Genomic DNA, 26,535 nt, shown 5'->3' with positions numbered 1-26,535 from the left:
GAGCTGTAATGGTGTGTCATGTTTCTGAGAGCAAGAATAATTTACAGAACAACTTGAATTTAGCGCTTACTATTAGTCAGGAATCTTCCGGTGTCTAAAATCAGTACTTTCTCAGAAGTTATTTTCTACCAATTTTAAAATGTCTTTTTATCGCTTGAAAAATTTTTGAAGTAAAATAGAAATAATTCTATTGCAGGAACAGATTTTCTAATAGCTCATGGATGCTGGTAGGATCTTTTGGGCACCTTACCATCTTATATGCAAGTGGAATAACTTGCAAGAGTGACTTTTTAAATTGTGATCATATGGTCTTTCTCCATGCATCTCTATTGAAAGGCATGTTCCTGTCAGCGGTTTGAGGCCACATCTTTGCCATTTGAGTGTGTAGAGTGTGGCAGTTGAGAGTTCTGAATGCCCAGTCTAATTCTCTGTTCTCAGCTCAGGTTTGCCTAGGTTTATGCTGCTAGCTTCATTCCACACTAATGCGTCTGTAACTTCAGGAGGTGAAGTCCTGTGGTATTTTAATGTGACTTCAGTTCCTTATGCTTTTATACTTTGGCCAAGCATGCCAAATAATTTTTAAATACTCAGAGAGACCATGATGTTAGGGGAAAGGAGTAGGCATCTTTTTCTGATTTCATTTTCTTTTCAGAAAGAAAAATGCTCAAAGAGTATCTTCATCTAGCCTATGGCTCTGGTTGACCCTCTTCTAAAGTCTTGCTCCCTGGGGCAAGATGTTGCAATTGCTGACTGCTAATTTGTGCCTGGTAGAACTTGCTCACTCATTACCTGTTTGTGAATTAGCCTTGCCAGTTTACATATGGTAAAAGCCAGAAAGCCTAATTTCTGGGCTTTAAGGCTTAAAATGAAGTGTTTACAATTATGACATCAAAATCTCTTCTTGGAGATTTAGGAAGAACATCTGTCCTTGCTGTTGTGACTGCTTGCTTCTGTTTGTTGTCTGTGTGCTAAATGCAGAACACAGTATGGCCGTCTGGAGCAGTACAGTTATTGTTGGTCTCTTCTACAGTTTTGATGCTTTCTTGTACTGCTTGTATTGAGCGAGTTTCCAGGTGTACAGGGAGAGGCAGGTTGATTTTTGCCAAGATATGCAAATATTCATAGAGTTGCTAAACTCGCCAGTCTGCAAAATGACCGAGCTCTGTAAACATAACTTTTCTTGCCACTAAAACTGCCACTCCCTATACCTGTGTTTTTGTTGTCAGAAATTGCTTCTTGCTACTTTGCTGTGTTGCCCATGTCATTACTTCCCTTAAAAAGTTCGAGGTGTTTCACAGAAATCATACAAATGTTGCAAAAGCTTTTAATATAACTTTGCCAAATCTAGTACTCTGTGTATTGACTTAATATTGCAGAGACAATTCTTTTTGGTTTGTAACCTGAGATGCTTTCCCCAGAAATGCAGGTGGACCCTTCTCTTAATAAAGTTATTTGTTGTTTTGTTCATGATTTTGTTTCTTTTTTCCAAGCAAGTATAATAAGATAGTGTCTCAAATCATTAAAATTCTGTCTTGTGTTAGAGTTGTGGATTAACTGAAGAGGAATACATGAAATTGAATAGGTCATTTGTATTCCACCCATTCCAGCCTCCAATTCAATCAGCAATATGGAGTGGCAAAGCCTCTAATGAAACTCCATTCCATATTTAGGTACGTACTGAATGAATCTCAGAGTCGGCAAAACATGCCCTCAGGCCAGGGCTCTTCATCAAGTGCCATGGGAGGTCCTGGAATCCCTCAGCCGCCTCCAGGGATGAGCTTTTATGCAGCCAAGAGAGTAATTGGAGATAGCCCATGGACACCAGAGCTGCTGGAGCAGGTACTTGCAGTCACAGAAACTGACTGTGGGGAACTGAGGGGTGGTAACCAGGACAGCTACATGCAGAGCAAGAGAAGGCTGGAGGGAAAATTTTTAAACTAATTCTGGCCAGGTTTTCACTTGCTTGAGCAAATGTACTGAGTAATTTGGATGTGGTGCCTTAACAAGCTTTCCAGCAGTGGAGTAGAGGTAAGTGGTACCTCCCTCATTCTGCCAGCAGTTCTCTGAGCTGGTTAGGAAGCAGGCATGACCACAGCATACTCTTGCATCTTATTCTTGCAGATAGTGAGGTAGAAAAACTTATGCTCTAAGACTTATGCCTTTTTAGCAGGTGTCAGCAGAGTTTCCCTGATCAGTATGCAGATAGTGAGCAGCAAGTAGTTGCTTGAAGGGGTGCAAGAGGATAATGCTGTTGAGAGCATATGAACTTGAATGTAACAGGCAAAAAGCTGGCATTTCAGACAATTGAGTTGCTATGATTATTTTGACGTATGCTTTCATGTCAGTAAAACTGCATTTACCTTCCACTTTTTTGTTTAATAGTGTAAGCTGGGGATAGTGAAGTTCATTGAAGCAGAGCAGGTGCCAGAACTTGAAGCTGTTGTACATCTGGTTGTAGCCTCCAGTGATACAAGACACAGCGTGGCCACTGCAGCAGACCTTGAACTGAAGAGCAAACAAAGGTACAGATCTGGATATTTAGAAAAGATGATGCTAGTGTTTCTAATGATGCTCAGTACAGCTAATGTGGAACAGTGTAGCTTAGTGTCACAACTGGAAAAATCAGTAGGCTCTGGAGCTGAAGCTGTAACTGCAGTCATCCTTGGTACTACATTTGAGCCGTTTTCTTACTCCTTGGTTTCCACATTGTCCCATGTGGATTACTGTTGACCTGTTATGTCTGGGTAAGTGAGTCACAGCTGGTCAGTATATATAGATACTGCCTTTCTTGGAAAAGAAAACTTTCATTTGATTTAGCTAGGAGGTAAAGAGACTAATTGTGAAGTGAACTGTAGTCTGGAAAGCTTGGCAGCCACCACTGTTTGCATTTTTGCTTGTCTGCAGTTCAGCTTTCATCATCTGTGGATAATGCTTCTGTCATTAACTGTTCATGAGACTAGGAAAATTGCTGTTGGTACTGTTTGCTGAGTCACTGACCATGTGAAGTATGTTGGCTTGTGCTCCAAGATGTAGACTGAGATAGACTTGTCTTTGGAAAGTGTGGATAGCTTCCCTATTACTAGAAGCTAAAAGCTACTTAGCTTGGAGTCAGTTATGTAATGTGAAACTGTCTCCATTCAAGTCTGTTCATGTGCCTCAGAAGCTGCATAGGAGATGGTTCTACTGTCTGGAGAGAAATAGGACAGTCTGGTGAATGAAGATATTCTATTCTTTTAGTGATCGTCTCATCTTTCCTTTGGTGTTGGTATTCTGTATCTGGAAAGCAAAGTATTTGGACAAAACACATGTTAATATGCAGTGTTGAGTCTTTTATGAGAAATAGAGCATACTTCACAATTCACTTTTTTAGAAATCAGCTGCTTTGCTGAAAGGAGATGATTGTGTCTTCCTCAGATTTTGAATTATGGATGTCTACATTTGTTTCCTTTTGCTTATTTTGTATATTCTTGTGTGTTTGAAACAGTTCTCCAATAGACAGCATCAGCTAAATCAGGATACCTGAGAAAAGTTACAAGACAGAGATTCAGATTCTTTCAGATCTGAAGAGAATATATTCTGATTTTTCTTACCACTGTGTTCTGTGTGTAAAATGCATTTATACTTAATCAGTTTCCTCACATGCATAGAATTCTACTGATAGATCCATAGTGGATGAAAAGCTGCACGTAAGCCAGCAGTGTGCACTTGCAGCCTAAATAGCCAAATGTATCCTGGGCTGAATCAAAGGAGGGCTGGCTTCATCTGGGAGAGGGAAGTGGTTGTCCTCTGCTCTGCCCATGTGAGGTCCCATATGGATTACTGTGTCCATGTCTGGGGCCCCCATCTCAGGAAAGATGTGAAATGTTGAAGCAGATCTGCAGGAATGGTGGACGGGGACCCTCTCAGGGAATGTAGCGAAAGGACAAAAGAGAATGGTTTTAAAGGGAAAAGAGGGGAGATTTATGTTAGGTATTAGGAAGAAATTCCTTACTCAGAGAGTGGTGAGGCCCTGGCACAAGCTGCCTGTAGAAGCAGTGGATGTCATGTCCCTGGAGGTGCTGAAAGGCAGGTTGGATAGGGCTTTGAGGAACTCGGTGTGGTGAAAGTTATCCCTGCCCATGGCAAAGGAGTTGTACTCGATGTGGTCTTACAGGTCTCCTGCAGCCGAAACCATTCTATGATTGTATGGCTGTAGTTATGTGGGCAAATAGACTGTGATTAAATAATCCTAAGATTACAAGCAACCTCTTCAACAAAACACCAGGGCACTGCAACTTATGAGTATGGAGGCATTTCTTAATAGATGACCATTTCATATTCAGTCAGTAAATTTCTTTCATTGGACAAGAAGTGAGAGCGTACATTTCTGATGACTTATTTAGTCACATTACTGCAATTTATAGTTGGGGCATGTAATCCCGTTCGTCCTTATTATACACTACATAGGAGGAGTGGTTAGAAGTCAAATCAAATCTTAATTAAACTCGACTAAGAATAGACGTGTGATGCGCAATGTAAGATGAATTTTTTTTTTTAAGTAATCAATGTTCAGTATCCTAAGTTGGTGTTTGATGTGTTTTCTTCTTCAGTTTAATTGACTGGAACAACCCTGCTATCATCAACAAAATGTATAAGGTGTATCTTGGGGATATACCATTGAAAACCAAGGAGGTAGGATTTATGTACAGAGTTGTATACATACTTAATTTCTGAAGTTGTTGTTGCCTTATTTTATTTGTTAAACTATGCGCACGTGTTTCTTAGATCTGTTGCTTCCTCTGATCTCTGCTTTCAATGAGTGTGCTGTTGATTATTTTTTTCTCAAAGAAATGTCCCAGTTCATCTGAGTTGCAGAAGGTAATTTAGCAAACTTGAAAGTACTGCTGTGCAACAATGCCCGTCTTATTTCAGCTCTTTTTATGACAGGGATCTGTTCTGAAGCCAGAAATGAAACGAGAGTCAGTCAGCACTCGTGTTAAATTAAAGATTGTTCCTCATCTTCTACAATCCAGACAAGCTGCAGAAACATTCCCAGCCAACATTCAGGTAACATGTATGTTCCTAAGCTGCTTTTTCAAATGAGCTTCTTGATAATAGTGCTGCTTGAAGCAGGGGAACTAGAAAATCTTTGAATATGAGACTGGACACTTTCTGATCTGTTCTGTATTTGGTCTGTCCAGGTGGTTTATGATGGACTCTTTGGTGCAAACACAAATGCAAAACTGAGAAGTCTGTCCCTGCAGTTTGTGCATCATATTTGCATTATGTAAGTAATCAGGAGTGTGCATAAAGTGTTCTAACAGTTTGCCTAGAAGCCACCACGTTTATTAAATATGTAACCTAACTAAGGTCGAAGAATACTACTATAACTCACAGAAATTAGGATGGGTTTTTTTCCTTTAATCTTGGGAATAAAGGGGCACAGAGGTTGTGTGTATGCTTGCGCATGTCAAGCTGTGATTTTGCAAAGCTGAGGGGAAATAAAAGTAATATTGACAGTATATTTTTAAGGGATGCAGGAAATTTCATGTTCTTTGGTATTTGTAATTTCAGTTGTCCAGAAAGTAAAATAAAGCCATTAGGCCCAGTGCTTCTAAATGGACTTACAAAGGTGATCAATGAATACAAAGAGGTAAGCTGAAAGGTTCTTTACTTACAGAACTGCGAATCTTCGTATACATACAAGCAAAAGACAAATGTCTTTATGGTGGTAGCAGATAAATCTTTTTATTTGTATGTAGTTGCCTGAGGTGGCTCTCCATGGACACTCCTTAAGAAATTTTGTTGCAAGAGAAGAAGGAAATATTTTAAAAGGTTACATATTATGGGAAAACTGTTTTATTTATTTAACTGCTCTGGATCGGTGCTTGATCACTATTTGCTAATTCTTGGGAAATAATAGTGATGGTAATCTAAAGAGTGAAACAGAGTAGCATCCATTTTCTATTAGTCATTACTTTGGAGCAGACAGACCTCAACTCTAGGTGTGCACTCCGTTTTGCCAAGCATGTATAGTGTGAAACTGTAATACCTTCCTTCCTATTTATCCAGTGAGAGTGTTGCTATGGAAATCATGTTAAAAACAGAATTGCAAATGCTGCTCTGGCCCAGACCTCTGTTGTGCAACACTCCTCCTTTTGCGGGTACCTTTGAACCATTGGCTGTGATCCTCTGGCTTGAATTGGTGTTTGAAGGTGTGAATCTCCCCTGCCATTGTGAAAGAGGTGAAAAAGGACTGATTAGGAGGGAGTAAAGGCATGTTTAAGTAGGTGGAATTGGTCATTTGCAGGATTCATTGCTCAAACAGCTTCCCTTCTATAAAGCTAGTGTTTAGGGTCAGTGGAAAGTTTCACTGTTCCTTAGGTATTGTTTCGTACTTTTGCCAGATCTTTGTAGTTACCAGCCTCAAAGTAAAACCCCATTAACTGACACCAGAAGATGTGCATTTTGTCACTGTTTCTAATTTTCTGTTTCTTTTGGAAAAGCATGTTCTCTTGGTTCCTATCTGATGCTTTTATTCTTTGGTGTCATTATGTTCCAGGATTTTGTCCATGAAGTGCCTGCTTGAGCACTTTGGAGACAAGATAGAAAATAAATAAATGTTTAATTAAAGAACATTTCTATGCCTTTATATATTTCTAGTTTTGCTGAGTTACGTATATATATTTTTTTATCATTTAAGGATTCAAAATTGCTGTCAATGGCTTATTCAGCAGTTGGAAAACTCTCCAGGTAACAGAAGTGCCATTTAAGTAGTGGGTCATTGAATAGCTTTTTTACAGTAATGTGTTATTTTATCAACAGCAAGCCCTGAACCTCCTGCCAGTTTTGCAGTTGAGTGTACAGCACAGAGGAAAGCATTCTTGATAACTATGGAGGTGTAAAATGAAATATGCATTTGGCTGATAGCTTCACTAGAAGTGATTAATGGCAGCTCATGAATAATATATAGAATTTATAAAATGGTTCCACTTTGTGGATTGTCAGAAACATAAATTTAAGGAATGTACAGCAAAGATTAGAATGCATGTGGCTAGACAAGTGGTATGTTCAGTGCTTTGCTGGTGATCTAGTTCCTTTTCCCTATAATATTTTGATTTCCAACTGTGATGAGGGGTGTTCTGCTATGTGGTGGAAATGGATAAGATAGAGCAGACTATCTGTACTGGCTGTGTTTTGTTTGACAGTTAAAATACGGAGTGAGGGAAAGATCAATAAAAAGTGAAACAACTCAATTTAAAAAGCCCAATTACTCATGAATGAAAATATCTTGTTTCAGCCGAGTGCCTCAACTCTTTACCAAGGATATAGCACTGGTACAGCAGTTTTTTGAAGCTTTGTGCAAGGTGGGTGCTCACAGGGCTTTGTGAAGTCATAAGTATTTCATGCTGGTTTTGCTTGCTTCCTGTCAATGTACACTGTGAAGTAACAGAATTATGTTTTCTACTGCAGGAAGATGCTGATACAAGGCTTGCCATTCAGGAGGCCTTGTCTATGATGGTTGGAGCATACAGTAACTTGGAAGGAGCCCAGCGTACTCTGATGGAAGCTCTTGTAGCTTCTTACCTAATAAAGGTACTTCCATTCATGTCAAAATTAAGTAGCTTAGAGTAAGAGCTATGCAGTCATCTTTTTCCTGACCCTGTGTGTTCAGTTCTTTTGCAACGCACCTTGTTTTCTTGCTGAATGCAGTATTCTGCCATGAAATGTTTGTACTATGTTGCAGTGGTGGCTGGAGGAAAGTTAATGCAGTTTTGTTTGTGATCTTTTTCACAAAGAAACAGTGTCTACAACCGTGTGTACCTCTCTCATAGTCTCCTCCTAAAGAGGCTTGAGACTAATCCAGAGGAATCTAGACTTCACTAAGTGTCTTGATTTTCCTCAGGACTCCCCACAGGTCTGGGCCTGAATTTTTAGTGAGTGGCTTTTGTATACTGCATATGGGTACTCAGGGTTACTGTAGAGGTATAGATATTTCCAGTTGTTGCACTAATAGCTGTGTACGGGACTCTTTTCATGGTGGTTGCCTGGGTGCTCCAGCAATCTAGGTCTCCAGGCAATACCATTTTTAAATCTGAAGCTAGCAGAGACAGTTGTCTTCCTGAATCAGTGTTTCTGGTTGTGTTGCTCCTGAGCACAGTTCTCTTTTCCAAGGGTAGATTGTAGGTATCATTCTTCAGTACTGAACTGCTTTGGTGAGATCGTTCAGATATGCTACAATTAGTGATACCCTGATTTGTAATTCCCAAAATTGTGTGTGTGTTTAATTTACCATTTAATTCTCCACTTGGGTATATGTGGGAAGCTAGCTTTTCTCCATTTCCTGCCATTCCTGCCATATGAAGAGTTAGCAAGAGCAATGTCTCAAAAACTTATAAATACTTTCGAGTTAAGTTGGTGCGAGAGGGCAGAGTGGATGATTGCTGATAAACACAGTGGTGAGTGCAGATCACTGGTGTACATTTACAGCTTGGCCATACGTTTATCTGTTCTCTTTAAGCCTGAAGTTCAAGTACGTCAAGTGGCTGTGAAATTTGCTAGCACAGTGTTCCCTCCAGATCATATCCCTTCCAGATACTTACTGCTTTTAGCAGCAGGAGACCCGTAAGTTCTTTTTCTTATTAACCTTATTTTTTTCACTTTAAATTATTTTCATCCAATTACATACATATTTAAGCTAAATATATATATAAAAGATCCAGCATGTATTTGGATTAAGTGCATGTTTGTGTAGATAGATAGATAGATAGAAATGCCTGAGAACTATTGTACTAAAAATCAAATACAGTTATTTGAAAATTGTCCTCTAACACAGTGGTATTTTTGGTAGTCCTGTGGACAACTGTTAATGTTTCCTGTGCTTGCTATGGCTTGAATTCTTTTTCTTGTTTCTGGTGAACTGCAGCGTTGAAAGCCAGGTTGGATGGGGTCCTGGGTAGCCTGATGTAGTGTGTAGCAACCAGCTCACAGCAGGGCTTCAGAGGTGTCTTCAAACCCAAGCCATTCTGTAATTCTATGCTAATGATCAGCTGCAGTCAAAGTCAGATGTGGCATGGTGCTTCTGGTCACCTTTACAGTTGTCTTTTTTTTTTTTTTTTTTCCTCGTAAATTGCGGCAACCTATTGTTGTCTTGGATTTGTAAAGAGTCTGAAACAGAGTCTGCTTTTATACAGGTAGCCATTTGCAGCTGAGGAGCAGGTGAATTGTTAAATTATAATAATCATTTCATTCACAGCTATCTGTTCTTGTCACTTAAATGTCTTTTTTCTCCAGCATACTTAATTGCTCCATTGTTTTAATTCGTGCAGCTGTTAAATAACTGAGGAAAGTTTAGCAACAGAGAAAGCAACAGAACAGTTTGCTGCAGTTTAGCACTGAAGTGTCAATGCTGTTTTAGGTGTTTCAGCTACGCAGGGAGCAGTAAACCTGGTTGGTGTCATCCAAGGCTTGTAGATAGGAAGTGATGAGGATTTCCATCCTGTCCCCTCGCTTAGAGAGTCCAAGTAGGAAGATAAGTAAACAAGGACATGGGAACTGGAATTTGAGATGATCATCAGTAGGATCTAAGATGTGCAGAGGTTGCCTGGTCCAGACTTTTTTATGGCAGCTACATATCAGTGCGTTTTTTCTTCCCCTTCTCTATAATAAACAGTATAAAGTTCCAGCACGTATTTTCTTTCCACTTCATTTCAGAAAGGCATTTCTATTTTAAAACTGATTGCTCTTACTCAGTTCTGAGATCTCATTGTTCATTAAAGACTGTTGTTCATTTGTACTGTGCAAATAGCATCTGTCTCTCATCTTTTCTTCTGAAAGGCGGGAGGAGGTACATGGAGAAGCACAGCGAGTGCTGAGAACATTTCCTGGTAAAAATGAAAAAGAGAGTTCTGGGAAGCAGATGCCTTCCTTCCCTGAGATGGTTCATTATATTCAAGAGAAGGTAAAGTGCTTCTGTCCTACTAAATGACAAGACTGATGCTTAGGCATGTAGAATGGTGATGTTTTCCATCCCTATCTCCATTTCCTCTGCCTTCTGCAAGGATCGGAATTAGTTAAGGTCAAGCTGTTCATCTTCATTGCTATTAGTAAAACCAATGGCCTTATAAGCAATGCTTTGTGACCTTTCGGAACTCCAGCAGAATGATATGCCAAAAACAGCATCAATAAGTTAGCCCTAACTGTTGGCAGTGAGAAATTGCCTGGGGTGATGTTGACAATCTAGTTTGTGGTACACACTTCTGTGGATAGTACCTCTAATAAGCTTAAAAAGTGTAGAAGTGTTGTGAAGATTCTCTGACAGTACCTTCTTTTTTTTTAATCTATCTATGGTTCAGACTTTAAATTGTTTTTTTCTAAATGTAAGAAGTATAATTTTGCATGAGATCCGTGACAACAAAACTCTCATAGATTAGGTATTTCTTTGTAAAATTTTGTGCTTTGCTACTATTATACTTAGTTGGGATTAGAGGTATAGGAAGGTTTAGGTAAATACTTGCTTTTATCCAAACCACTGGTTGTTCAAATAGATTTTTAAAAAAGGAAACCAAAAATGAGTTTTAGCACTAACAACAGCCTGTTTCATGTCGTTTTTTTAACTTCCTTGGCTTTTGTATTGTCACTAAGTGACATCAAGGATTAACCTATTTTAATCACTATGGAGAAAAACAAGATTCCCTCTCACCTGGGCATATTTAAAACTAATAATAATTTCAAGCGCTTTTCAGGTCTTCCTTCAACATCCTGAAGATAAAATAAAAGTATCTTTGAGGTCCATTCCTTTGGTTAGAGTTTTGAAGTGTGAATTTTTTCACATATCATGCACTGTGTGAGTGTTAGAAATGTTTGAGGAGTTTGTACGCATTGCTTAGCACAGCAGGCCAAAATGCAAAATGCTTTTCCTGCATAAGTTACTGTCATCATCTTTTCCCTCTTCACAAATTATATTTTAAAGAGTAGGACTTTATCTGCTGAGTGTGGTTTAAAAAAATATATATACATATATATATACACTTCTCACAGTAACCTTCTGGTTGGAAGTTTGAGGTATTCTGTTTCTGAATTTTAAAGCTTTTTATTTTTGTTTTTTCTTCTGTATGGGCAAAAAAGAGTACTGTTCCTCCTCTGGTCTCCCCTGCAGCTCATGAATTGAGAATTTCCACTTTTGAGTTTTGGCAGGAAGGTAAAAGCGATGGACCTGCAGTACACTTGAGGTCATCTTTTCAAGCTTCCCCTGCCATTATTGTTCTCTGGTACATTTTCACTTGCTCAATGGAGGACAAACAGTTGCATCAGAAAAATTTCATTGACCTTTCCAACATCTTTGCTGTACGTGGGTCTGAATGTTCCATTCTCAATATTCTCTGTTGTGTAGGCCTCTCACCGAATGAAAACTCCAGCTAAATATATGACAGGAACTGCAGCATTGCCGTTCAATCCTGCCACGTTTGGAGAGGTAATTCTGAATCTACTCCCTTGGATACATTTACTGTTATTTATTTAGAGAATAATGTAAGAAGCTAGTAATTAGAAGTAATCTCACATTCCAAAATTTCCCCATGTAATCAATTGCTGGAGTTAACTTCTCCTTATCTTAGCCCTCTGTCCATAAATAGAGAGGTCTGAACTGAATTTTCACAGGGGGTTGGGAGGAGTGTTTCTGGGAGGGCTGTCCTACTGCTTTCTCAAGCATACCTAGTGTCACACCTTCTCAGAGGAGGAAACTGGCAATCCTCTGCTTAAGCCCTGCTGTGTTCTTTGGGGCTGTTCGTTTCGTAGTAGATTTCCTGGCTTCTCAACTGGAGACAAGTTCAGATGTGATGCAGTGTCTGTGTTAGTAATGCACTGAGTTGCATTTGGATGCCTGCCTGACTGGTACTGGGTACAAGCTGACCTGCCTACAGGCAGCTTGCAACAGCTTGTAATAAACAAAAATAAATTAAAAAAAAGGAAGTGATCTTAAGATTTCTTGCACCTTGTTTATGCACCTGTATCATTGCTGGCTGTTCTGTCTGAAGTTCATTAATTATTAATTAACTGTCTTATTTCAGTTATGTTGAATATAGTCTATTCCTTGTTGTCCTGTCTCCTTAGTTTCCAAAGTGCTCTTGCATTCATTCGTAAGGATCTTTTGCTTTTCTCTACTCAGATAGTCCTGTACCTGCGGATGTGTCTTGCTCACAGTGCAGGTGTGGTGCCAACCTCACAGAGCTTGGCAGATATGCAAGACCACGCCCCAGCCATTGGACGTTACATACGAAACCTCATGTCTGGCAACCACATATCTTTCTCTTCCACCTCTTCCTCCAAAAGTGCAGAAACCAATCCTGTACAGATATATATTGGCCTACTTCAGCAGCTCTTAGCTGGTGTTGGAGGTAAGAGCACCATCTTTGTGAAATTATTCATTAGAAACCAGTGCCCATTGCTTTGAATTGCAGAATTGCAACACAGACTGTGTAAACTTCGGTGTGAACTTGCTCCCTTCTATGCTTCTGAGTAGGTGGGAGGTAGTAGGATAGTAAAGTCTCAGCAGCACTTGACATAGTGTTATGAAGCTGTCTACAGCAATTTCTTTGCCTGTGAATATTGTCTTCCGCATACCAATAACCATATATCTGTGACAATTGTAATCTTAAAGCATTTGAAAGCCTTCAGAAGAAGTTTCTACCACAATGTTTGCTACTATTTATCTAATATCTCTAAGAAATACGATACCCTGACGTTAATGTGTTGTTTGTTATCCCTAGTGAATTGCAAGCAGGTACTTTGAAATACCTGGTACATTTTACAGTTTTTTATTGAGGATTGTTTTATTCTTGTAAATAACCTGATTTTCCAATTCCTTTTCAGGTTTGCCAGTCATGTATTGTCTTCTGGAAGTTGTTTCAGTGTATCCGGAGAAGCTAGCCGCCAGATTTGTAGACAAAATGGATTGGATAAGGGTATGTTGAAACCTGCCAGTTTTGTTTATTTTTTTCTGTAACTTGTTTGGGGGAGGGCAGAGGGAGTGAGGAGGGAGTATGTTAGAGACATTTGGCATTAGCAAAATTGAGCATTTCCCATGGTGAAATGGAGCTTTATTTGTCAAATATACACATAATTCCAAATCTGTTATTTTTACCTGGACTGAACACCACCTCATTCAGTGTTATATAAGCAGGGTAGGAAAAAGTATTTTTTGATTCTTTGATGTTATTACTTTTGTTCATTTACTTTTGCATTCTGTGTAACATATATCAGTGATCCTTGTGGGACAGTCAGTCAGTATTTCCCTTGATCAGAAATGTGCTGAACACCAAAAGAAAACCAAGAACATAATTCTGCAAGTTTTTGAAGGAACTGTATATAAATGAGAATGTTCCAGTTAGAAGATGTAAAAGTCTTATCAGAAAATGAGATTAGCAGGTCTGAGGTTCTTTTAGAGCCTGTCCTATAGAATGTTGTTTTTATGTTGTTTGCTTTTTTGTTAGCTCTGTACAAAGAGTAGATAAAGTGAAGCCTAGTGGAGATATTAAGCCAAAGAGAACTCACCTTTGTTTGAATTCTTTTCTCTTCATCCTGTTTAAGCATCCAGGATTTGCTAAGCTATTACAGATTGCCACTTCTTCCTTTTGGGGAATCTGTCAGCAGAAAAGCTTAAAATATGTTCTAATTACTTGTCCTACTGAAACCTGCGCTGCGTTGAATGCAGTTTACTTCACCTCATTTAAGTCCAAATATCACCCTCAAAGAACAGGATTAAAAACATTGTACTCTTCATTACTGTTTCTCATTTGCAGGAAAATCTTTTTCTTTGGTCTCATGTCCATTTGCAAGCTTCTAGGGATAGTAAGTGATATGACCAAGTTTCCAGTTGTAAATTATCCTTTGTAATTTCACTGTGCCAAGTGGAGAGAACAGTTCCAGGAGCTTGTTAGAAGTCAGCAACATGATCTGATACATGTTTTCAGCTGAAATTGGAGTTATATTTCAAGAGCTTGACAGATCTCATACCTTGTTTGTTGGGTTTGTTTTTTTTCACTTGGTTCACATCTATATTACTACTGTTGAACTAAATTATTGAAAGCTTAAAGTATGAATTTTTCGTGTGAGTGTGTTGCATTATACACATAATCTGACCTCTGCTATTAGTTTTATCTTATCAAATGGTCTGAGGCTTCAAAAATTCAACCTTTTAACAATTTTAAATGTCAGATGATCTCTAAAACAAAATGGATAAATTTACACTGTGATTTTCTCAGCTTTGCATTTTTTTTGTCACCATTGTGTTTCAGTGGTTTGACCTCTACAGATGTTTCCATTTGATTAATAAAAGGGAGACTGAAGCCTGTGCTGGGGGGGAGGGGGGGAGAGGGAAGTGTCTTTGCATTTCTGCAGGTTTGGTGGGTTTTCTTGTTTATTTCTTTGTAAGTTTCATGTGTATGTGAAATATGGAAGCTTTTCTCTGAAAGCAAAATTCAGCAAAGCATTCAGTCAGCTATTTATCTGAGAATCAGTGAGTAGCCCTTCTGGGGCTGCTGGTAATATCCCTGCTAAAGGTTAATGTGCAATCAATGCTTTGTATTGAGCGCTTTGTTTCTTACTAAATGATAATACTCTGAATTTAAAGAATTAAATACTGCTTATGCCACTGCATGGCTGTTGTAGCCATGCAGTTAGGAACTCTGCATGAACACTAGTTGATACCATGTTTTGTTTCCTACTAAAAAATTCTTGCAGGGCCTGATGAACACAAACAAAGAAGAAATGCGTGAGCTCGCTGCCCTGTTCTATTCTGTAGTGCTGTCTACAATGTCTGGGAATGAGCTTAGGACCTCTGTGGAGCAGCTGATCAAGATGACAAAAGACAATCATGTAACTGCCTTCCTTTGTCTGCTTCCTGCTGGGCTTTTCAGTGTCATATAACTGATGGGAAATCTCAACCTCTTACAGTGTGTTCAGGATGTATTAGCCTTAATCTGAGTGTAAAATTAACTAGTTGGCTTCTAGCTGGGTGTTGGAAGGGATTTTTGCTGTAGGTGAGTGGAACAGATTTCTAAATAAATTAATCCCTGAAGCTGTTCAGTTCAATAAGAGGGTTTCTTGAGACACTTCTCATAAAGTAGAGCCAGTTCAGTCACGTACTTATGAGTTTTACTCCCTTAGATATACCTTGTCTCACTGAATGGTAATAGAGCAAACTACTTATCACCAACACTTCCCTAATTCCGTATTTCTGAGCAATTTAAGGCACCCACAGAAGGAGGAAGATCTTGTCTCCTTACTCATTCCCCTCCCCTAGCTAAGCCACTGGCCCTACAGCATCTCATTGCCTTGGGGCTTGGTTGAAGCCCAGCTTCTTCTCACCCCGTAAGAGACTGCTCGGCAGCCCTACTCCTCCCCTAGCACTGTCTCCCATCTGCATGGTGTTGTTTTTTTTTCACTGTTTGTCCATCTCCCTCCCCTTGTCCATATCTTTCTCCATTTTTTTTGCCACTTACAGAATGGGGAAGGAGCTGAGAAAATTTCTTATCTGGAGAGATGAATAAGGGGCATATTTCTTTGCCAGTGTCTTGAATTCTGAAAGTGAAGGAAAGTATCAGTGTGTCTAAGTTGCATTTTCCCAGAACTTTTTAATCTCATTTTGTCTGCAGAAATTTTACGTTTTACATTTCAGGAAACAGACCAATGCTGACAAGAATTTTTGGTTATTTTGTGTATTAATTGACAGACCTGGTTTGAGTCTTTGAAAGCTGGCCGTGATGCAAGGCAACATCATTGCACAACTGTACAGTGCAGTACTGTGCAGTAGCAAAGCCAACTCCTTTCTGTCCCGGTGGTCTGCTTACCAGCAGGCTGTGAAGCCATGGCTGATTTTCTGTAGACCCATGGCTTACAACTAAGAGGACTGTAATCTTAGAACAAGAAAATGTTAGCACACATTTTTGCTGGTTTCTGATGGACGTACAAAAACGATTCAGTCTGTGCTGGTAAGAGTGGCAGAGATCTTCAGTGGTTCAGTAAGAACTGCAGTGTAGGTGGCTTGCTAAAGTACAAAGGACCCATGTAGATAAGTCTGTACTTAAAAATCATGGTTTGGTGGTTTTTTGTTTTTTTTTGGTTTTTTTTTCTGGCCTAGCCTCCAAGGGAGGACTTTAGGAATGTGAGTTCCAATGCTAACTTCTAAGTCTGTCCTCCTGAGTCTCTAATAGTTCTGTTAATTTATCCTAAAAGACTCCATCAGAGAGCACTAGCAATATCAAACTGTTGTTGTGTTGTATGTAAGATCTCAGCTTTCTTCCCAGCTGACTCATCTATGTGTGTTTTTAAATCAGTGCTTTGTGGAAAGTGTTACTTACATTGAAAATGAGATTTTTTTTGCACTGTTGGTTCTGTCTGTAGAGCCCGGAGGTCCAACATGGATCCTTGTTGGCTTTGGGATTTACAATAGGAAGGTACTTGGCCAATAGGAAAATCAGAGCAATGGAGCTACATGGCATACAGCAGCCAAACACTTCAGTCATGCCGGAACAAGAGCAGCTCATAAAGTCAACAACAGAGACAATAGGTAACTTCCACCCAACACTTTGCTGCATGTAACAGTTGTCTGTAAACTGCCGCAGGCTGAAGACTTCTCTGAGATGTTAGATGCTGTTCATCCTGAGTTCACTTTGTATGATACAGTTTACAGCCTATGAAACTACCATGTGATTAGGTGTATGGGTATAACCCTTTTCAGCATGAGTTAGATGGCCTCTTAGCTCACTGACCAACATGGCCCGGTGAGCAGTGGTGCTGCTGCCAAGGCTCCTCCTGCTGTCTCCTCACCTTTTGATTTTGTTGGAGCATAATGCTTCCTGTCTGTTGTAAAGGAAATAAGCACCTTGTTACTTATTTACTCTCAGTTAGATAATAAAACGTGATCCAAGTCATCCTGTTTATTTTGTCCTGTAGGTTCTTTTCTGGACAGCACCTCTCCCTTTCTTGTGGTGGCTGCTTGCACTGCTCTGGGGGAGATTGGCAGAAATGGCCCCTTGCCAATCCCCAGCGAAGGCACAGGCTTTACAAAGCTGAAACTTGTTGAAAGCTTACTGGCCCGAATCCCTTCCAGCAAGGAAACAAATAAGGCAAGATTTTGTTACATTGTTATGGTTCTTGTTCGTTCCTAGAATGTATTACCTGTCCAACTCAGCCAGTTTTTTAAAGAATTCACTACTGAACCTGTTTGGACTAGGACTAATTGTTCGCTTTAGTGAGTCAGATTTGGAATAAGCGTTTTCAGAATATCTGGTGTTGTCCAGCAGTTGTTTGTATGTGCTTTCTACATACCAAGCAGAAGCTTATGGGATGAAAATTATAAAAAGGGATAATTTTAATTCAGGGAAAACAGGAATGTCTTTTGGAGAATAATTGTCAAACATAACAATGACGTTTATTTTACTCTGTGTCATATGGAAAACCATGAAGAGAGGAACAGCAATTAGCTAATAAGTGTATTGCATATTAACTTCAAATACCATAAGAGAAACTTCAGCAAGAAGGTGAGGAGAAGTTTGAAAGTATATCTTCTGACTTATAGGAAGACGATATTATTGTTGGTTTTCTTTGTATTTTAGATGAAGGAACGAGCAATACAAACGTTGGGTTACTTTCCTGTGGGAGATGGAGATTTCCCCCACCAAAAGCTACTGTTGCAAGGTTTGATGGATTCTGTGGAGGTGAGAAATTAGTGCATATTGTTTTCATCAGTATTTCTATCTGAGTGTTTTTTCTGTGTGTTCTGGAGACAGTTTTATGAAGAAGCTGTCATCTGTAGTGCTTCTAACTTTGTTAAAGCTGGAATGGAGTAGAGAGCTGAGATAAGTTTGGAGCATGTAAAATTCTAAAATGTTTTATGCCAGAGTTTAAAAGCTTGCCTGCTGAGATTTGTGCCCCAGTCTTTGAGATGAAGTATGTGTCCTTGGTTCAAGGGGACTACCTTTACACAGTAAACGTTAACAGCTTTTAGTAGTGATTCCATAAGTCTGTATTTTGCCATTCAAGTGTATCCTATGAGGTGGTAATATAAATACATGTTCTTTTCCATCAGAAGTACATCCGCTGGTGTAACTCACTTGAATTAGAAGCTTTATTTATAGGAAGATCTGTTGTCAGCCTAAGTCCACCAGTAGTGCACTGCATTCTTTTGCAGTACTACAGAGCTGTTATATGTATTTCCATATTCCAGGCTGCAAAATTAAAAATCGGGGAGATTTTTAGTATCTTTCTTTACTTTAGCTTGTTTTTATCTTTCTTCCTTGTTCATACTCGCATAGAATTCAGCATTGCAGAAGCATCTATTGAGTATGAAACAGACTGAATTTGCAGAGTCTTTCAGTCTGATGTGATCAAACAAGCCAGAATAGCAAGAACATTGTGTACACATCTACAAAATCATGTTTTTGAGTGTTTCTGACCTGGAACTGTTCAGGGACATTACAGCTTCCTTTATAAAAGATGCACTTGAAGGGGAAAAAAAACAACTGAAAAACAGCTTATCTTAGATTGCAGGAAGCTAAAGGCTTGCTTGTCCAAATTACATGAGTGTTTTGTTCTTACAGAGAGTAAAGAGAGCAGTGGTACTCAGCAGATGTAGTAGTCAGTTCTTAAGAGATAAAAATTCACCACAAAGACGGACAAAAAAATTGGCAGAGTTTTACGCATTCTGTTCCTCAGGGCTTAAGGAAATTGTGGAAGGAAGACAGAAAGCAAAGCAAAATTTCGGCTAAATTGTTTCCATGTGGGAAAAAGAGTGTTCATTTCTTAGAGTCATGGTAACTTTTGTTAATGACTGGTGATCTTGTTTAAACTTTGTTTTGATCCTATCCCTTTTTTTTTTTTTTTTTCCTGTTCTTTATATTGCGTAGAGATTGGCAAATTCTTGCTTTAGCTCTTACTATTCATTTTGGAGTGCTTGACGTCAGCACTGCTTTCATCAGCTCCAAGGGATCTGAGTCACCAGGTAGTCTTAGAAGCTCACCAAAAGTGTGATATTGTAAATCAGTGCTGAGTACTGGGACTGAGAAATGGGCTGTGGGTTTTTGCATTGTGCCGAAACTTGTGGTGTTCATTCAGTCAATAGTGAGGCTCTACTGTTTCCTAGGCCAAACAAATAGAACTGCAGTTCACTGTGGGTGAAGCTATTACCAGTGCTGCTGTAGGAACCAGCTCGGTGGCTGCACGTGATGCGTGGACGGTCACAGAGGAGGAATATATCCCTGCCCCAGGTATGTCTTCCTTATACAAAGGTCTAGGTTGAGAAATGTGAAATCTCACAGTTGTGGCTTAACACTGGCTTTATTATCTGGTGTGTTCGATTAATAGTAGAAGAAGTAAGAGACATTTTACACTGTGCTTTGCTCTTTGTTCTGCAATACTGAGTTGTAAACAAGTTGTTTCACCACTTCAAGTCCATCTACTCAAAGGGTAGATATGAAGGAGTAGATAGAAAACGGTATTTCATGTGATTTTTAAATAGCTTTTTTATGGAATCTAATTCATTGCCACTTGACAGAGATGGTGTTAGATCTCAAATGAACACAAAGTGGAGCATGGTGGGTGGGGCAGAGCCAAACCCTGCATTTACTCCAGGATTTTTGAGTCTGAACACACATGCTACAAAAAAAAAAGCGCGCAATGGATTGTAGACAGTATGAGTGTTTCTATACTCACACTCTTCAGGGCCACAAGCACTATCGGTATATGGTTAGCAGAGCTCTCTTCAGAATTTCTTTTAAGAGAAACAGTTTCCCAGAAGCTACACTGTACATCTTTTTTGAATAAGCAGAGGATAAGGCCTCGCCTCCTTACTCACTTGTGAGTAGTTTTGACATTGCTGCTACATGTTGTATTGTATGAAAGTAAAAAAAAGCATGTCTGATTCTGAAAATTCCCTTCTTACTCTCTACCTTTCTTTCATGTAGATCTGAAGGTAAATGATTTGGTTCCCTGGGTCCTGGACCTAATTTTGAACAAGCACATTATCAGCCCTAACCCACATGTTAGGCAAGCAGCTTGCATCTGGCTTCTGTCAATGGTGAAGAAGCTGAGTACACACAAAGCAATTAAGGTAAGGAATATGTCCATTTCTTGACGCTGGCTCCTTATCCCTATTTTTGCTGCTTGCTTCCTTTCTGTCCATTTCTTTTCTCTTTAATTCTATTTCACTTCTATTGCCTTGTTATCCCCAGGGCTGTTGCAGTCCTTACTGACTTTTGAGTCATGACTGATCTTTTCGTCATGGGGGACATTATGTCTGTTAGACAAACAAAGCTGTTTAGCATCTTTCCAAACATTTGACTTGCACTCAAGTCAGAGTATGCACAGTGTAAATCTGTTTTGTAAGATGAAGTGCCAGTACATCTTTCCTTAGGAAGAAGAGATGTGTCTCAGTATAGTTCTTAGGATTTCTTTTCGGAAAATACTAAAAGGCAGTTTAAGAGGTGAAGAAAGTGAAGAGCTAGGTGTAATTTCATGAACTTGTTCCACAGAATTCATCACAACTTTGTTACCAAGCAGAAGTTATGTTTCATGTGCTTGGTATTTTTGGCTGTGGTTTGAAAATCTTGCACTGATAGTGCTTTTGTGTGATGAGAATCACCAGGTGTGGACGTTGCTATCCAAGGAGGCACTTAAAGCATTCCCAACTGAAAAAAGAAAAAAAGCATTCTCAACCAAAACGTCCTTTCCCTACATAGAGCTAGTATGATATTACACTGATCTAACAGTGTATATTGCTGGAGTAGCAAAATCCTCTAGTTTGATGTCCCTTGCCTAGAAGATGCACCATTTATGCCACGTTACTGGTATGTATTAAATGAGGAGAAGAAATTGTGTGGTTTACTAATAACACAGTAGCTATAAAAAGGTGCTGGGCAAATAACTTACATTCTGTGAATGAAGGACGGGCAGCTGCTTACTAGTCCAAAAGAATGACGCTTTCTGTGTCATAGCTCAAATAGACAACCCTATTCATATGGTTACCTCTGTCTATCTGTTAGGGACTGTCTTGAGATGATACAAATCATATCTTTCTTTCTCATCTTTCAGTCTTACCTCAAGGATATTCAAAGTGCATTCGTTTCAATTCTGTCAGATAGTGATGGTAAGTACTACCACAACAGTTTTGTCTTCTAGTGAGGCCCTAAAAAGTTAAAGGGAATCTACAACAAACAGAAAGTCAGCTTCACCCTCTCTGTCAGTGTGTACTAAAGCTTGTCCGTAAAAAAAAAAATTACCATTTCTGTTACTTCAGAAATTTTCTTTCCTAGATCTTGTAGAAATGAGAGTGTAATTATTCTTGTGCATTTTCTTCTGCAGGCCGTAATAACAGAAACTGTTCAATCTGCTGCTTCTGCTTTGCTCTGGGCAGAAGTATCACAGAGTTCTATATGGACAGTAACTCTATTTTTAAACAAAAAGTGTTTGACTTTTATGTCTAGTGATGGCAACTAGTGGAAAGGATGACATCCGGTGGACTAACCAGAGCTCACCAAAGTTAAAAAAGGGACTATTTTACTGAACTTTAGGGGCTGTAGCAAGTCTGAATAATGGCAGCTCTTTGAATGCTCCCAGCTATTTCAAAGCCACCAATGACAATGTTAATAAGATGTCAAATTTATGGAGCAGGAACAAGTTGATGCTTTGGAATCCAAAGCTTGTATTGCCAGACTAGATCTGTTCTGAAATAGAGAACTGTAGACTGCAACACACAGCTTTTGTTTCTTAATCATGATTTTTTCTGTTGGATCTTGTAATTTAAATTTGTTTATTACTACTCACATGCTTATCTTTAATTTCATTTTGTGAAATCTCTTGCAGAGCTCAGTCAGGATGTTGCTTCAAAAGGTCTTGGGCTGATATATGAACTAGGAAGTGAACAGGATCAGCAACAGCTAGTCACCACACTTGTTGATACCCTTATGACGGGGAAAAGGTACAGTGTGCCTTAAAAAGTACTGTAAGCTACATGTCTGATGGGAACAAAAATGTGCCTCTTTTGTATGAGAGAGATGCCTTGTGCCTGGGAGAAACCACGATCCACAAACTGCCAGGAAGTCAAACTGAGATATTTCTTAATTCAGCCTGGGTTTATTGTGAGTGGAGCTATTCCAGTTTTGTTCTGTTCTGAATTTAACAAAACTACTAAATAATGGTTCAGTCCTGATTCAAGCAGTTTAAATCAGTTTGGGTGTGGTTTCCTCCTTGCTGCACTGTGTAATTGAAGAGGACAGTGAGCTCCTGCAGTGATTCTGAACAGTATCAGTGTTGTAGAAGTAGAATCTTACTTGTGTCTGCACAAGCATATGCTTTGCTGAGGAGAATTGTTAATAGTAGCATGTTTACTTTAGCACAAAAAATTGTGGTGTTGCAGAGCTACTGGCTGTTAATCATGTTGAATGTGTTGGAAGTGCTCTTATCAGCCTTCCTTTCTAACTTGGTGACAAAAACCTAATCTGCAAGCGTAGGAGATTCAGTAGGGGTGAACAAGAGAAGATCAGATGTGTGGAAATGTTTTGTTGTTTTTTCTTTCATTCTGAAGTAGAAGTACTTTCCACTGATGTAGCTTGCATCTGGTCTGAAATAAGCCGTCAGTGTTTTGGCTTGGCTTCTGACTACACAGCGAAGCCCTTAGCTTTCTGCCATCTCTCATTAACTTTACACATGACATAGGCTGATGAGATTTCTTGCAGTGTGGTTTTGCACTAATGTATATCATCTTTTTTCCTTTGGTTGGCTCATCTTTTTTTGTTTGTTGTTTTTTTTAATATTTATTTATTTGTTTTCATTTGTGGGTCTGGAGAGGATAGCAAGTTACTGAGTAACAGGGAAAAACAAATTAACTTGCTCAGTAGTGAGCAGTACATTCAAGGTTAGAGTTTGGTATAGCTAATACTGGACCTCTTTTCCAATAGAGCCAAACATGAGATGACTGGAGAAACTGTGGTGTTTCAGGGTGGCTTGAGCAAAACCCCAGATGGGTAAGTTAAATGACAGTGGTCAATAGGCACAGAGTGTACTGTTAACTATTATGGTATTTCTTCTGCTATAAGTAATGATTTCCCTAAAAATAACTGGATTTCTCTTCTGCTTTTTGAAGTCAAGGTCTTTCTACCTACAAGGAGCTTTGTTCACTTGCTAGTGATCTCAATCAGCCTGATCTGGTGTATAAATTCATGAATCTGGCCAACCATCATGCCATGTGGAATTCTCGCAAGGTAATTTCCTTCTTTTGTATCGCTTGTATTCCTTCTGTGAGCACTAGAAACAGTGACTGCATTTCTCTCACAGCAGTTCTGTGATCCATAGGCAACTGCATGTGAAGGCCACGTGTTAGTGCTTTGGTGTCTTGTTCAACACAAATTAAGAAGCATGAGGAACAAACTTAGATTTAAGTTCTTACAACGTAACGTTGGTATCACAGGTTTTATTATGCTGTATTCCACTATGGACTAGCTGTGATCCTTTCTTTTTTGCATTATGAGCATTCAGAAGCAAGATCTTGATGTGTTTGGACAGTATGATCGTATTTTCGAAACTGGTTGAATTTTCACATGCTAAAGAAAATGAGCTTTATTGCATAAGAAAGCAGAACAAAAATTGTTCAGCAGCTGGTTACTAGAAACTCAGTTGAAAATATGCTGTTTAACCAATGTTGCCAGAATAATCTCACTTTTCAACTTAGCAAAAATAAAGCCTTAATATTTTAAAACTACTGGGACTCCTAGCAAAGTCAGAAGACTACTGGACCCATTTCTTAGGGTAGGGCAAGACAGGAGCATAATAAATTTTAAGTGTACTTTTTAGAGTTCTAGCTTGGCAACTGTCTTTTTCACTGGTTTTTCCTAAACATAGGAGGAAGCTGTTCAGTCCCTGGGAGTATGCAGAGCACCTTTGATGCTCTTTTATGTGAAAAATACCAAGCAGGCCACATTTTCTGTATTTCATCTTTCATGCTCTTTTGTGCTCCTCACCTGTGGTTTAGAGTCTCTGAGAAATGCTACTTAGTGCAAAAATCAAGCACCAGCATTAGCTTCCATCCAGTATTTGGCAGGTCAGCATATCCTTCAAGACTTCCCTCTCTCAACACTGGGGCGCCTCTCCTGAAGAGTGAAGTGGAGCAAGATTTGCAGGACCTTGCTAAATGGTTCCTTGCACCATCGCAGCAGTGGTCCTGTCTGTGAGTTTGTCTTGTCTGGGTCACAGTCTAGAAAGTACTTTCTATCCTGTGAAGTAGTTCTGTAACTGAGGTTTTGAGTGGCAGCTTTTGACATGTCAAGTCAGGAAATGTAGAGGAAGTCATTGAGTGCAGTCACAAGCTACTCAAAGGTAATGCAGTGGCAGCCTCTTTTCAAGCTGTCTTACAAAATTCCATGACACTTCATGGATGAGCATCAGTTCCACTGTGTCGTAATTGACAGTAGTGCTCTGTAGGGAAAAAAAGAAAGAGTATGAAGGAATGCTTGAGTTTGAAATAAATAAGGCCATATGCAAACCAGTAATCCCCAGAAATGTAAGTTGCATGGCTAAGATAGTGTTGGTTAATTTTTCAGTTCATAAGTTATTCTAGATCTTCTGAATGCAGCAGAGTTGAAGGGAAGCAGTGGCCTTCCTTCAGGAAGAGCTTATTTTGGAAAAACGTAGTCAAATCCTTGCAGCTGTGATCTTCCACCAGAGCTTTGCCATAAGCTGTCAAATGATATCTTGGAAAAAAAAAGTTGGAGGGTGTGGTGTGGGAAGGGCTGAAATTCTTTCAGTGTCTTTTCATCTCCTGATGGTGACTGTCTGCTTGATGTATTTCTGATACTGTAGCATTGGCAAGAGCTTGTACCGGTACTGCTCTCGTTCTTCTTCTCTTGTTATCTAGACTGTCAGTCAGCTTTGCCACTGACTGGTGTGCCCAGGAGTGATAACTGAGTAGTGAGTAAATGGTTTCACCAAATGCTCGTCTGTCATCGTTTCAGGGAGCAGCTTTTGGTTTCAATGTGATAGCTGCCAAGGCTGGAGAGCAGCTGGCTCCATTTTTGCCCCAGCTTCTTCCTCGGCTTTACCGTTACCAGTTTGACCCCAACCTGGGCATTCGGCAAGCAATGACCAGCATTTGGAATGCCTTGGTCACTGACAAATCGATGGTGAGTTGCTGTAAACAACAGTGGTGGGATCCTACTAGCCTGGGAGTGTTTCAGAGGTCCTTATGGGAAAGCTGTATCTTAAGAAATGAGGAAGTGTGTAAAAAAGAATTAGACATTGTCCTAAAGAAAGATGCGGTTGATCCCAAGGATGAGGTGAGGAATGCACAAAGGCTTTGTGCTTCCTCTTGTTTGTGAAAGGATAAAATAGACTTTGTGTGGCCAGTGTTAAAGTTGACATGAAGGTCTTTCCTCACTGTGATATTGCTTTGACATTGCATTTGAGAAGTTCTTGAGAAGTCATTATGGTTGAAGATGCATCCCTTAGAGCAAGAGCATCTAAATGTGGTTCCTCAGTTCTAGAGTGGGAAGAAACCTATGGGAAGAGATTATTTCATCAATTTGAGATTAACTCTTTCCCAGGCATGTTTCAGGCATAAGTGACTTCTTAAGATGCCCTGACTCTGGATCTTAAAGAACTGGAGCTGGATTTGCAAGTTTTTTCTCATGTCATGGCTAATCTCAGAATGAAGTAATTGACTGATCCTTGGGCAGAGTACAACTGCTTCTGCTATAATGCATGTTTAGTGCTGCATCTAAACAGTTCGGTTGAAAAGGACTGAAGAACTTTTATTTTTCATTGTGGTCCCTGCTCTAGCCCTAAGCTCTGAAGCAGTGCAAAGAAGGGCACTTCTAAAGCAAAGTCAAAATGAACTTGCACAGAGCCAGCTCTGGCAAGCATTGGTTTATCTGCTGTGACTGAAGTCAGATAATACTGTCCATTAGGATCTTTCATAAGAGAGCACAACAGATGCATGTTCTAGGCTTGTCTCAAGTATATTCCTTTCTTTTTAATTATAGGTTGATAAGTATATGAAGGAAATTCTTGATGATTTGATCAGTAACCTAACTAGCAGTCTGTGGAGAATCAGGGAATCCAGGTATTGATGGGGAAGTAACAGAGTTTTCTTGAACTCTTTACAATAAATCTGCTAATCTAAAGAAGTCTGTGTGGGAGGAGGGCATGTCGTTCTATCAGGATAGATCCTGGCCTTGGAGTTCACACTTGAGAGTGATAAAATCTTAAAGCAGTTTGCTGCTTTGAGCCTGAAAATTTTTGTTGCATGCAGTTTAACGTAATGCTAGACAGCATTCCACAAAGGAGGAGCTTTCTGCATACAGAGTTTTTGGCTATCTGTGGGGCTGAAGTATTGCTTAACATTAGAAAATATTGGTAGTCAGTCTATATACATACTTGACAGCAGCATGCTGCTTGGGAGAGCATTTTTAATAAATGTTTTTTATTTATATCAGTCTATGGTTACACTGTTTTGAGAACTTCCATTTTATTTCAGTTCCAGTCTTCAGACTGTTGTGAGGTTTTTTTGTC

General features: G+C 39.4%; 1 protein-coding gene across 3 annotated transcripts in view; it reads left to right on the top strand.

Annotated features, from left to right (window-relative positions):
• ECPAS (Ecm29 proteasome adaptor and scaffold) overlaps positions 1-26,535 on the top strand; it is a 59,243-nt gene that overhangs the window by 16,075 nt on the left and 16,633 nt on the right. For all 3 annotated transcript variants that reach the window (XM_042829415.1, XM_042829414.1, XM_042829413.1), the window contains exons 6-31: positions 1,671-1,839; positions 2,383-2,522; positions 4,590-4,671; positions 4,927-5,046; positions 5,181-5,266; positions 5,554-5,632; positions 6,683-6,732; positions 7,280-7,346; positions 7,453-7,575; positions 8,501-8,604; positions 9,817-9,940; positions 11,372-11,452; positions 12,146-12,374; positions 12,850-12,941; positions 14,719-14,853; positions 16,381-16,546; positions 16,933-17,105; positions 17,595-17,696; positions 19,121-19,244; positions 19,941-20,086; positions 21,067-21,121; positions 21,838-21,952; positions 22,932-22,997; positions 23,117-23,234; positions 24,981-25,148; positions 26,007-26,086. In XM_042829415.1, the coding sequence (XP_042685349.1) occupies positions 1,671-1,839; positions 2,383-2,522; positions 4,590-4,671; positions 4,927-5,046; positions 5,181-5,266; positions 5,554-5,632; positions 6,683-6,732; positions 7,280-7,346; positions 7,453-7,575; positions 8,501-8,604; positions 9,817-9,940; positions 11,372-11,452; positions 12,146-12,374; positions 12,850-12,941; positions 14,719-14,853; positions 16,381-16,546; positions 16,933-17,105; positions 17,595-17,696; positions 19,121-19,244; positions 19,941-20,086; positions 21,067-21,121; positions 21,838-21,952; positions 22,932-22,997; positions 23,117-23,234; positions 24,981-25,148; positions 26,007-26,086 (2,994 nt within the window). The remainder of the gene's footprint in view (positions 1-1,670; positions 1,840-2,382; positions 2,523-4,589; positions 4,672-4,926; positions 5,047-5,180; positions 5,267-5,553; positions 5,633-6,682; positions 6,733-7,279; positions 7,347-7,452; positions 7,576-8,500; positions 8,605-9,816; positions 9,941-11,371; positions 11,453-12,145; positions 12,375-12,849; positions 12,942-14,718; positions 14,854-16,380; positions 16,547-16,932; positions 17,106-17,594; positions 17,697-19,120; positions 19,245-19,940; positions 20,087-21,066; positions 21,122-21,837; positions 21,953-22,931; positions 22,998-23,116; positions 23,235-24,980; positions 25,149-26,006; positions 26,087-26,535) is intronic.

Source organism: Centrocercus urophasianus, unplaced genomic scaffold (assembly GCF_019232065.1).
Source record: "Centrocercus urophasianus isolate 14NV4802_14NV808 unplaced genomic scaffold, USGS_Curo_1.0 seq_31, whole genome shotgun sequence".
NCBI classification, from domain to species: Eukaryota; Metazoa; Chordata; class Aves; order Galliformes; family Phasianidae; genus Centrocercus; species Centrocercus urophasianus.
The sequence above is the reverse complement of the archived record's forward strand: the minus strand, read 5'-3'. Positions and strand labels throughout refer to the sequence as shown.